This window comes from Lichenostomus cassidix, chromosome 12, assembly GCF_008360975.1.
Source record: "Lichenostomus cassidix isolate B80296 chromosome 12, HeHo_3.0, whole genome shotgun sequence".
NCBI classification, from domain to species: Eukaryota; Metazoa; Chordata; class Aves; order Passeriformes; family Meliphagidae; genus Lichenostomus; species Lichenostomus cassidix.
In genome coordinates this window covers 7,377,986-7,391,276 of record NC_139493.1, presented here as the reverse complement: position 1 = coordinate 7,391,276, position 13,291 = coordinate 7,377,986, and the positions used below count along the sequence as shown (strand labels likewise).

The 13,291-nt window shown below is 41.8% G+C and overlaps 1 protein-coding gene across 2 annotated transcripts in view; it reads left to right on the top strand.

Moving 5' to 3' along the window:
* Nucleotides 1-13,291, top strand: part of PTPRG (protein tyrosine phosphatase receptor type G) — a 389,130-nt gene that overhangs the window by 77,929 nt on the left and 297,910 nt on the right. For both annotated transcript variants that reach the window (XM_085072418.1, XM_085072419.1), the window contains exon 2: nucleotides 7,217-7,321. In XM_085072418.1, coding sequence (XP_084928544.1) covers nucleotides 7,217-7,321 — 105 coding nt within the window. The remainder of the gene's footprint in view (nucleotides 1-7,216; nucleotides 7,322-13,291) is intronic.

The window sequence follows — 13,291 nt, the reverse complement described above, 5'->3', positions numbered from 1 at the left end:
CAGTACTGGCTGAGAGAGCATCAGCTTCCCCGTGGAGGTCAGCCTTGCATGTGAACCTCTGCTCTGAAGTTTTATTTCTGTGTTTGCATCATGCATTGCTACGAATAAAATTCAGAGGTGACAGGACCTTTGTGAAGTGCGCTGGGGAGAGACGATGAACAAGGATGAGGATTCCTCCTTTCAAGAAATGCAGATAATGATGGTTAACAGAAGTCTGAGGGGCTGTGAAGGATACAGACCAAGAGTTTTCAAGGTTACAGAGCTCTAAGGTGCTCCCAATTATTTTTCTGTCTGACTACCAAAATCAGAAGTGTCTAAAAGGACTCCAGCTTTTAGAATGTAATGTGCTTTAGTCTTCTTCAAGTTATCTCAGCTTAGATGCCTAGAATAGCAGTCTGTTAAAAAACTTTGTCTTAAAGGTAAATGGAGTGTATTTCTGTGTGCAGGGAAGTGTCAGAGAACAGTTTGGTGTAGTAAGGGGTTTACACACAGCTGGTTTTGGTGTGTCTGCAGTTCCCAGGCAGGGGGGGATGATTGTTTCTGAATCTTTCTGGGGTGCACAGACTTCATTTTTTCAGCTGTTGCTGTGTGGCATGAACAGCAGCTCCCCTGCTTCCTGCAGGAGGAGTGGTGCAGTTGTCTGGGCTATTTTTTCTACACTTTCTTTAGAGTGAAAAATAGCAGACTGGTTTGTTTGGGTTTTTTTTTCTCATTACATGTCGCTCACACATGGGTAGATGGGAGCTCATGTACCACAGTCTGGGAACCTTAGTCTCAGAGTATTCTGCAAGTTCTCTGGCAGAAGCTTTGCCTACAGAGCATCATCCTCTTGGAAAGGGTGATTTTGCATTTGGGTTAATTTGTGTGGTTTTATCTTGAGGTGGAAGATGTTGGTGCTGTTTGTCATCTGCCTGAGTGCTTATTCCAAGCACAAGTGCTGCAGGTGATGCCGGTTGGCATCAGTGGTCCAAACTTACCAGCTATGTCACATCTTGCACAGCTGATGCCAGCAAAGTGAAGCCATGAAAAGGCAAAATCAAGCCCTTGCTAATCATCCAGCAGCATCTGTCTCTCCCTGGCCTCCCAAGCTTCTTTCTCCGAGTCCCCTTAATGGAGCATCATTAATGCAACTTGAAGTTGCCTTACTGTCTTGCTAATGAGCTTTGCTCATCTCGCTTGTAAAGCCAGGCAGGCTGAGAGAGGATCCGTGGGAACTCGTGGCTGGTTTGCTTTTCCCTGGGAGGACATCTGCTCTGGGGGAGAGTGGCTGATGGCACTGGGCACCACAGTACACTGTGTGCCCAAGCTTTGGCATCAGGCTGGCTCTGATGCAGGAGACTTTCTTCTCCTCCTTAAACTCCATCCCTTGTAACACAGGAAAAGACTGTGCTGAAAATCTCTTTCCCATTGCTTGTCCACAAAGCTCTGTTGCTCTGGCACTCACATTATGTTGATACGTTGGAGCAATACAAAATTGCACTGCACTTAACTCCATGGCTTGGAACACAACAGGTTAGCAAGGGTCACACCTAGTGACTGCTGTATTCATGTTTGGGATAAGGGCTTTTAATTCTGCAAGTTAATTTAATCCCACAGTTTGACAGCGTGCTCCCTGGACTATTTTTCATCTTCAAATTGCATTCTGCTGGTTAGCTCCTGTAGAGGCCTGCTGTGCTCTGCATTTATGTTCTTGTTCTTAGGATTTGTGCTGTTACCACATCATCTATCAGACACGTGAATAACAGAGGATGAATGGTGTGGAAAGTCTCCGTGTCAGTTTTACGAACAGACCTGTGGATTCCACTGGCACAGGAATTTAGGGGCTGTCTGGGTGACTGTCATCTGGGAAACGGATATATGTCTCTTGGCAGATGTAGCATCTGGATATCTGTTACTTCACTTAACTTGCGAGAAACTCGTCATTTTTAGCTCCCATATTTCATTAATGGAAAGCTGTGAAAATTGCCTGTGTATTCATAGGAGAATAGACTCTGGCTTTTATCTGATAATCAGAAGAAATCTCTGCAGCATTATCAAAGGACGAAGTCTCATTCAGAATATAATTTGTTGATGCTGTCTGACCACCATATGTTGTTATAACTTTCATCCTTCTTTGGCAAGATATAAAATAATCTGCAAAATATGGAGATCCATGTCTGAAGAGTCTGTTTAAAAGTAATGCAGTATCAAAATGGATTAGCTGTGCCTGAAATATTTCTAGATTTATTTGCTGTCAAAGGGTGGTAAAATATTTAAGGCAAATAGCCTATTTGTGTTTAGAAATTCGACCATGAAAGAGCCTAGGGAGATGAATTTAAGTATTATTTATACTAATTGTGCAAAATATTTTATTTGTTCAATATTATAAATTTATTATCTATCACTTTTTCCTCCTGCTCCTTTCTTTTTCCTTCTGGCTCATTTGGCAACATTTATTCTAAGAAATTGCCCGGAAGCCTGAACTCATTTCAGCAGAGAGTGTGTTACAGAGTGTAGCATTGCAATGTCTCCAGCTTACCTGCTTCTCATTAGTATAGTCCAATTAAAAATACAGTGAATGCACCTAAATAAAAATGCTGCTTTCTTCTGGTGAGGTTTGCATGAAGCTTTAGGCTTGCAGATGGGTGTCTTGGATCACTCATCTCTTTATCTCCATTTAAGAGATGGTATAAAAGCCCTTCAAGTAATGTCTTGTGCCCCCTCCTCTTTTTAAAATGCAAAGCTCTGCAGTCTTCAAGAAAATAAGGGTTTTCTTCATTTTGAAAAGTTTCTTTTTGCAGGCATTGATTAGATACAGAACTAATTGCTAGAATTCCTTATGATTTAGTGCTTTTTTGCTACACACTAACAAGATTTTTTATGTGTTTAAGGTTTAAGTGTTCTCACAGTGTGACACTACTCCAGACTCCAGTAGCCAAGGCTCTGTCTCCAAAGGCTGGCATGTAGCTCCACCTTGAACTACTCAGTTAAGAAGTTGGTGCACATTAGGGACTAGGAATAAAACTGTGATTCAGCTGCTACTATAGTCCACAGTGGTGAGTCAGAATGATTATTCTGACTGGGCAATGTGAATGTCTGACTGGGCAATGTGTGCACCTTTGAATTTTCCCCATTTTAATCGCAACAGCTGAAAACAGATTGGTGTGCAACCCTTGTCTTCAAAGAAGGCTTAAAAGAATCCAAGTTTGGCACACAATCTAGTTAATCTACCATCATAACTAATGATTTCACCATTCAGACATAACATATCGACCTTAAAGGATTTTTCTTACATAGCTGATGGCTTGATACCTTTTAAACACTAATGCCGAGGGTATAATCTCTCTGAATAGTGTAATAGCTTTATATTTAAGGTAGATTGGGGATAAAATTTTGTGTTTTCATGTGAGCTATGAATACCAGTAAGGTATTCAGGCAGGAATTACCTTATCGTACCTTTGAGAGCACTTATCAAATAATTTTTATTGTAAAGTTAATACGTTGAGACAGAGCAATGGAGAGCTGCTCAGGATGCCGAGGCACAGCCAGCATTGCTTTCTCCATCCGCAGACCTGCAGCCTGGGCTGATTCATTTAGCACATCATGGGAAATCTCGGAGCGTTCAATGCCACTAAAATTATATGGAATTGTGTGTGAGAGGTTTCTCCACATGGCTTTGGAGGATCCTCTCTCCTCCTGGCAGCAGCAGGTCTGCCCAAGGCTGTGGAGTCACTCGGCTCACACCCACACTGACCAGCAGCCAGGAGAGTTGCTCAGGATTTAATTTGTGTATCTGAGTGTGGAATCGCTCCCTTTCCCTTTTAATTGTGCATCTGCAAGCCTCAGACTGGGTATTATGGTGTTCATTTCTCCTCTGCCATCAGCACTGGCATGATGGATCACAGGAAGCTTTGCAGGGCAAGGGCTTCTGCTGTGTCTTCTCATCCTCTCTCCCTCCTGCTCTGTGTGTCTCTATTCCACCCCTCTGATTTGGCTGCTCCTTGCTGAGCCTTCCTGGACCATGTTCCTGCCCCTCCTATTGTCCCCATTTCCACTTCCCCCAGTTTTGCAGGGTTCCCAGAAGAGAGGAGCCTCCCCCATTTGCTGCCTGTGGGACCTGCCTGTCTAATTGCTGGCTTTTCTCCAGCATCCAGCTCTGCAGGAAACCACTTGGCTGCTCCCTGCTCTGGAGCCGTTAGCTGTCTCACAGCTGAAAACAGACTTTTGGAATCCTGTAGTGATTGGTGCTAACATAACTTAAATATTTTCTCCAAAACTTAATTTTTCATTGGTGGTGTTTTGGTACATCCCCATTTCCCCTCACCAAAATCTGGAAAAAGTAGTGATTCTACCTGAAATGCAAGAGAGTTTTGATGTATGAAGCACTTCCTTTTTTGAAATAACTTGATTTGAGTGCTTTGGCTCTTCCAGACTTTTATTTGGAAAGCCACTGCATGCTCTGCTCTGTGCCTTGCACCTCTTGAGGATGAGAGAGTCCTCTGACCCCAGTTAACACCAAAGAACAAAAGCACCATGAGATTGAGTCTGGTTTTCTGATGACTCTGCCAGTGTGAGATATTGCCAACAATAGCTGTTTGTTCCCACAGTGTTTTCTTGGAGTGTTTTTGTGGCCTCCTGAAGAAATGCCTGGCTGTACTGTGAACAGGCTGAGGGAGGAAGGTGGGGTTGTATCATGCTTTTTGCAGGAGCCAGACCATTCCCTTTCCAGTTCACAACATGGCCAGAGATCTTCCCCATCATCCTTTCCCCAGAGTTTCTGCAGCTATCCAATAAATGTATATCTTCTCTAAATTGCTGATGACTGCTGAATTACTGCATGTTTGTAAGGGGATTATTGACATTAATGCTGGGCTATCTAGCAGTGATGCAGGATTTTATTTAGAGCAGGATGTTCCAACTTGTTTCTTTTTCAGTCTTACAGAAGCTATATAGCAACTAGCGAGTCCCTTCCCATAGTTCTCTTGCAAAGTACTTGAGCTCCCTCCTGGTTTGTAACATCCTTTATGCTGGAAATAAATTTGTGTACAGCATGTCCCTTCACCTTTTATAAATATAGATAAGTGCTCAAATCTATTAAGTATCTATGCAGAAAACTAAAACTGCATATTTTCATAAGAATGTCGGGTTTATAATTGCATAAATAAGATGCTGACTGAAGCAAATGTTCAATTTCACATTAAAGTTAGGCATTCATAAAGGCTTGGATTTGCATAATTTAATTTTCTTCACAGAGGACACTGAAAATCAGTGGTATGATTCATGGCCATACCATGGTTACCATGAGGCTTTTTGATGGTTCTAGCTAGAAGTACAAAGGTGTTTGCAACCTGAGATGCTTTGCACTGGCTCGGAGCCCCTGCACCTTCCAAAAATTTGGATTATTTTGACTTTCTCTGGATGGAGAGGCACACAGGAGCAGATACCTGCAGGAGCACCTTGTTCTTTGGAGGAGGCAGTGTCCAATCTTCCTCCTGCCTGAAGGGTTCAAACTTTCTCAGCAACAAAAATCCCACAATTGCTTGCCTTCTCTGTAGAGGATGCTCAGGAGAAAGCTGCTGTCTTTCATTTTGTAGCAAGGAGAGGCTTTAGGTGTATTTCTCAGCAAATGTGATTTTTAAATGAGTGGTTGTGCCATTTTTTTGTGATAGCCTTTCCAGCCATCTGCTGAGGCTATTTCATTGTTCTCTTCCTTGGGATTTTCATGGTCTCTTATCTTTGTTCAGTTTTGGGTTTTTTTGCCAAGAATGTTTGGGTCTCCACATCCCACACCTGTTCTTTCCTGTTGAAATGAGTGCCTGTTGCCTCCCAACCATGTAGACATACAAAAGTAAATAAAAAGAAAAAAAAATTACTAAGATGTTTAATTTAGTATTTTTAAAGAAGAAAACAAGTTGTGTGAGGTCATGTTGCCTGCAAGTCCTGGTAGCATGATGTATTCCAGTGTTTCTAGTTCGCAGCCTGAAGTGAATTAACATTTAGAAAGTTGCCAAGGAGTCTGGAAAACTCATTCAAACAGCACAATTAGTACCTTTGCTCACACAAGAGAAAATTTGGCAGGGCCAAACCTGTACTGCCTTTCCTGAAATTGCACGACTTTTCCTACTGCTTCAGGATTCCAAAATCTGCAGAAATCCTCATTGCAGAGGGATGGTTATCCACAGAGCTGTGTGGCACTCAGGGATAACCTCAGGCACAGCTCTGCTACTGTGGTGCAAGGGTGGTGCCTCCCAGAAGCTTTTCCAAAGGGAAGGAAAGGCAAATTCTGAGTTACTGGTGCATGATGTTCAATAAAGTCCTGTTTAGGATTCGTTCCAGCCCAGCTGTAATGGGTCTGGGAATAGCAGGGACTGCAGTGCTTGGTGACTGCACATGGCATAAAGCAGTGCTTTACATGGTTTTCTGAAGTTCTAATTTGAATTATTCAGCTAGTTTCTTACTGATCAAATAAGTGGTTTGGGAGAAGTTGGACTTAAATTTCCATAAAGCCATTTGGTGTGTTCTTGTTCCTTGCATTCCATGTCTGTGGTTCTAAGGTGGTTTTTGTTTGTGTGCATTTATTATAGCACAAAAGTTTTCAGTGAGCTGAGGAATGTAGTTGAATTGATTATAGACTTTCTACTGACATTTGTGCATTTACACACCTCCAGTTTGATTTAGTCAGATGAATAGAAACAATAAGCAAAATTTTCACATAAAAAGCCCAAATACCCCACATCCTCATGGAAGCAATTCATTCCTTTACAAAAGAAAAAATAAAAATTATTGGAGGTATAAAAGAAAAATCCTGGGATGGCATGTAGGATGTGGATTTTTTTTCTGGCTTTGTTGAATGTAGTACCTTCTAGCGTGTGGAGTTTTACAGAGATTTCTCCATTGCCTGACATAGTTTGGGAGTCACTGGCAAAGTAAACTTATCTTCTGTGACTGAACAGAGAGAGTTTGGTCATACATCAAGGCTAAATATTGCTTGTTTGCGTACATCAGAATTTCCTTATGGAAATTACTGGAGTTGCACAAGCATCCAGACCAGCAAAATGGCACAGCAAGCCCTGCCTTCTCCTTTGGATGGGGGAAGGTTCCAGGAACATGCTTGTTAAATGTTTTTTAAGCAATACCTAATTTGTAGTCCCCGCTCAGCAAAGATTTAAGCTGTGCTGTGTAAACTCCAGGGAGCCAATAGCACTTTGTTAACAATTGGTGTTTCTTCTCTCTGCAGCTCTGACTGAAGGTTATGTTGGCTCTCTGCATGAGAACAGGCATGGCAGTTCTGTGCAGATCCGCAGGAGAAAAGCTTCAGGGGATCCTTACTGGGCATACTCGGGTGAGTGACTTGTCTCCTTCAGAGCACTGGAACACAAAATGGCTCCATAATCAAACTGCTTACTTGCTTTTATTACTACTGTGCTCGGTTTAAATTAATTTTATTGGGTATTTTCTTCTTCTACCTTCCTTGCAAACTCCCCCTGTGCACATTGCCTCCTTTCCTGCATTTCTGCCATTTACCTGCAGGATTTGCCTTCTCATTCCACTCTTTCAGTCTTATTTTACTTTCTTGACCTACCCTTGGTCAGGCATACTCCCAAACTTCTCTTTGTTCTTCTGGTCCAATCAGTACATTCCCAAGCTCACTATTTGCCTACTATTTTGGGCCTTCTAGAAGGGTTTTAAGCATCCCTATATATGTATATCCAGATTAAAAAACTAACAACCCAGAAGTTTTACAATTATTTGTTTCTGTGCATGTATTTTTGGTGGTAGTGTATAATGACAGCAATGGGACTTGTCAGTGCATCAAGCCAGGATGTGTGGTGCTGAAAAGGTAGGATACTGGGAGGGTGTTTTATTGTTTGTCCCACTGCTTTTGTAAAGTCTTATGGCAGACCTCATGTGTCTGCACAGTTTTGAAATAGCACAAATAAAAATACATTTCAGAATGATGACTTTGATTTGCTGGTTGTTGTGTTCCAGAAAATTCTGTGTCAGTAGTTGAAATTGTTAAAAACTGGTTCAGCTTGAAATGGTGTTAATAGCTATGTTGCCTCTGTGGAAGATACCCAATATCAGAAAAGTTTTTATGAAGGTTTCAAGCACTATATTGACCTTGTGTATGCTTTTCTGGAAGATCTGAGATACATTTTTGACGCTTGTTACTTGTCCAAGAGGGTTGTTGTGCAGGTTTAGCTGATGGAAAAATATGACTTTCTAAGAGGTCTGAATGCTGATACCAGATAAATATGCAAATGTTACTTTTTGACTGCCAACACCCCTCTTTTATCCAAACCATTTATTTCATTGGGCATGAATGATTATAGGTAAGTGTAGAGGTTTTTTTCCATCCATATACGCAAGTTATCTCTATTAGATCTCAAAATACAAGCTGTCTCATTTGCAAATGGGGTCAGGCAAGTAAAATGAATCTAAACATTTTAGTAATGTAGGACAAATGACCACTTGTGATTTTCAGCCAGTTCAGCCTCCCTTTTCTGATGCCTTTTGTACATATTTGCTCGCTGAGTGCACCAGAGGTAATGAAAACGCTGAGCTTTAGGTTGAAAGTGGGAATAAATGGTGGGTGGCAGAGCCCAGATGCCAGACAGATGTTTGTTTCTAGCTGAGCACAGTGAGGAGGATGATCATGTTCTCTGTTTCTTTCTCCTTGCTTCCTCATTCCCCAGAATATTTCCCAGGAACCCTGAGCAGGGCTTGGCTAAGCAGCTGATGTACTAACGTTTGTCCTGTGGGTAGGGTTTTGGACATGACTGGGAAGTTTACATCAAATGAGCCTACAGAGAGGGGAAACTTCACTCTGCAGTAAGCAATTAGCCTGTGTCAGTGGTTTCCAAGCTCTTTTACAGACATTATCTGGTAGGCTGCTTCCCTTCCCTATCCTCAGATGGTCAGGCCAGCTCCCCTCCAGTTATTTGTACAACAGCTGCTGGACCAGCCCCAGCAATCATGGGCAGGGCAGGAGGCTCTGCTGGGCTCAGGGCTGGTGAGGCTGGAGTTTCTTCTAAGGGAATTTGCCAACGGGAGTAAACAAGAGCAGGATAGCTCCTGACAGTCAGTGGACAGCCTCTGCTGAGCCCAGCACTGACCATGTGTGTTAGGCTGAGCTATGGCTTTGTATTGATTGCAATTGAGCAGAACTGATTTACAGCAGCACAGGCTTCTCTCTGTTTGTGGCTGTGCCTGCCTGCTTGCAGAGCTGTTGTATTTTTGGGCTTAAGAGTTCTGTAATAAATCCTGAGGTGGGGGTGGAGAGGTCCAAAAGCAGGCAGCCAGTTGTGGTTTTCATGCTTGGGGGTGGAAAAAGGGCACAGCAGTGTTGCAGAGAGCCCTCAGATATCCATCTTCCACAGGATATATCTGTCCTGTACTGTGCTTTCAGAGTAATTCCTCAGTATCCTGTAGGAAACCCTTCTGCTGCTCTGAGCTCTTGCAGAGGGTGAATGCTGGTTCAGACTCTGGAGATCAGTAATTTTCCTGGTTTCATGAGTGATCTATTGCATTACCCTGTGCTGCCTGGTCATATTGATCCTCTCAGGCACACGAGTTTAGAGAGGAGAGACTTCAGTCATTGATCAGGAGCTGTAGCATTTGTATAAAGAACCCAATCCCTAGAGGTCCATGGGACAGGAACCTGTGAACTCCACCCTGTGCTCATACCCCATGTTCCCTGCACAAAGCTGCACCACACTTCTTCTCTCACTGGTGGGAAAGGATAGGATTTTTAAGCCTTGTAAAATAACCCTGTTGTCTACAGACACAATTCTGACTGTAACATTTATTCTAGTTCAGAAATAAAACTTGCAAAAATAAAGACTGGATAATTAAATGAAGAAGGCCCATTTTGGATGGGTTCTGTCAGAAAGACAGCAGGAAACACAATCAGCCTTTAGAAGAAACTTCGTTAAGTCTGTGCTAGCAGCTCTTTAAACCAAATTCAGAAGTGAGCAAACACAGAAAACAGAAGACTAGCTTGTCTTTAAATAGGAACTGCAAGACTGAACAGAGACTGAGATCTCCTAGATGTTCTTTTTAGGATTTTTAGGAAGCTCAAATGACATTTCTAGAGGGAATTCTCTGCGCATGTGTATTTATGTATGTTTTGGCAAAGTATTTATTCCATGATTGTGTCTTACAGTTTGCCAGACACTTCCTAAACTGGGACTGGCCACATTACTTGCAGTGCAGCAGTAATGTGGAATAGGCAGAGCACAGTCACAAGAAGTAGGTGTGGATCCTAAATGTATTTCACTGCAGTCTTTGCTTTTCCAAGTTGTCTTTTCTGTTAGGCTAACCACTGAATGGACAGGTTTGAAATTATTTTTAGCACATCCTTATAATTGCCACAGAGCTCTATATCTTTCTAGAACCCATCACAGTGACAGACAGTAGCAGTTCAGGTGCCTTTTCATTTGTGTGGAAATGTTTTTGTAAATATGTAAGCTGTTTTCTAAACAAAAACCACAAAACAATGCTTGAAACAAAAGCCTACAGAAGTATGCAGTTAGAACATTTACTGGATCCAGGGCTTTCTCACTGGCTATCCCTCATGTCATGTATGCTTATTCTGAGAGCATAATATTTCAGGCATCTGAAGATGCCAAATGTTACGTCTGTCAGTGCTGAGAACACTTTGCTGGTGATCTGAGCAGACCCTAATTTGCCTTCCAGTAGCCCCAAAAATGAGTAGCTCGAGGGTCAGGGCTTTAGGAGGAGCTTACAGTGTGAGATGCTGCTGCAGGTGTTTGTACCTTAAGTGATGGTAGCTCTGGAGAACCTTTATTTGCTCATACCTCTTCTTCTGAAAAGCTGGTGTGTAAAATTAAGGGACAGTCATTGCCTGAGATTGTGGAGAACCAGAAGTAGCAAGGGGCTGACCCAAATCAGGTAACTCCCTTTTCAGTCTTCAGGTAGAAGACATGATGTCTAATTATTCCCAGTGTTAATTTGTGTGATCAGCAGGTATGGAATGGGTCTGCACTGTTGTGGGGCAGGATGTTGTAGGCAGTGATGCTTTTGTCACTGGAGTTTCCCAGTTGAACTGGGGTGCTGGCACTGGCAGGGCTGGTGTGCCCTCCTCCCTTCATCACTGTTCTGCTGATCAGCTTCAGTGTTATGAGCTGACTCATTCAAGAAATATTCTTTTAAGTAATCAAAACCATTTTGGCTTCTCAGAGAACAAAAAAGCAGATGTTGGCCAAGGATGTAGATGTGTTCTTTTTAGATGTTTATCTAACTATGGCTTTTTAAAGAGAATCCTGTGTTAAAAACTCATACAGTTGTTTTTTATCTTTAATCTCGTGGTGCAGTCAAGGCACCTCTTTCCCCTTTGTACCTTTAGTCTCTCATATTCTATGTGCAATTATTAGCACTGCTTATGTTGCTTCTGTTCTTTGTGCATGTCCTTACTGGTATTTTTTTCTGTCTAAAACGTTGAATCCTTTCTCTTCAAGATTCTGTGCAACTGCCGTGGACATTAAGAGAAGTTAATAGAAGAAAAATAGGCTTTACAGGAGTCGAGATGACCCTGTGAGTGGGGAAAAGTGTCCATTAAGAACAGGAACTTTGGCCGTGCTGTCAAGCTAGTGGACACTATCAGGGTGTGAATGCTTTGTGCTACAACACTTAGGCAGTTATTGCTGTCCTTTAAGATGCTATTATTTAAAATATAACCGGTGGTGAGTGTAAGAATTGAGTGTTCTTCTCAAAAGCAATTGCTGGCATTAAAACAGGAATGATGGGTAATGGTTATTTCCTGAAAGAACAGCAAATGGTGTTAACTGTGATGGAATGTAACTTGCTGATATCCTTTGTAAATGTGTGAATTTCTCTCTTTGCTTAGATTGTTCTCATTAAATAAGCTGCTAATGTGAATTGGACAGGAAATAATCAGCACATAGTAAGGAAAGCATCAAGACTTATTGAACTGAGAGGTAACTAATGGGCTATTTGCCGTGGTCAGTATTTCACTCTCTCAGTCCCTCAGAATAATAAATCTTGATATTGACCAAAACTCTGGCACACCATGTGCTCAGTTATCACTCCCCTGTAAAAGTACTCATCTCCCTTAAATGCAGGATGGTCAAAATGAGCAGGTTCTGGCTCTCTTGCTTTCTCACTCTTTTGAGCTGACTTTCTAAAGAGGAGCTAAGCCGAGACAAGTAGGAAAAACATTCCCATTAATATCTGATCTGATCAGTAAACTGAGCTTTGAATATTTTTATCTGCATTCATCAGAGATGAATGGTAGTCTTCAGTGAACCCTGCTGGAACCAGCTGCGAGGCATTCGTTTCCATATGCAATCTTATTAGAGGAACAGTTGTTCCAGAAATCAATGCTACACTCTTTCATAAGGGGAACACAGGAAGCCTTAGCTTGAGAGTTTGCTGCTACTGTCTGAGCATGAACCCTGATTTTTAATGTGCACAGCTAAAGCAACTGCTGTGTGTTTTCTCAAGTAAACAGGAATTACCATCTGTATATTTTGATTGTTTGTATTCTGATGGTACTGGGTCATGAGTCTTCATGTCCAAGAGCAAGACACTGTACAGATGTGCACGAGACACATCTGTGTCTGCAGGATCTGCAGCTAAATGTGATGTACTTGGAGGATGTCAAGGAGAATGCTTTTTATTTTAGCTATTCTGCCCCTGTGAAGGAAGCAGTACAAAATATTATCTTTTGTTTTTGTTCTGAGAGTGAAAAAATGAGTTTTCACATTCCTGTCCTAGAGAACAGGCTATATCTTCCTACCCATAAGCTAGCATGAATAAGGAATTCACAATCACACTTGTTTTGAGTATTTACCATTAGCAGTTCCCTGAGGAGAGCCAGCCTTGCCAGAAGCAGCCCAAGTAGTCTGTATCATTTTTACTAAGCCATATTGCTGGGGAACACAGCTCTGATTGAGAGTCTTGTCATTTACTTTGTTTGTCTATTGGCAAGTTTCTAAATAATCTGCTAAGGAAACCTCAGATAGTAATTTAGTTTCTACTTAGACACAGACACGATTTCGTTATTGAATACCATTAATACTGTTTACTCTCTCTTCTTGCCACCTTTTCTTGTCTGCCACACTAACAGTTTATTCCAAGTACTGCCATAGTCAATCCTGGTATCCAGTCTATAATGAAATGCTTGACTGGATTTTTAAAAGTTGGATGCAGATATAGTGAAATCCCCTTTTTTTTTTTTTTTTTTGGCAAGATTCTCACTGGAATTTGATTGGTTTTCATGCTTAAGTACGTTAAAGCAAATCTCTGATTTTTGAATGATCTGAGTTTT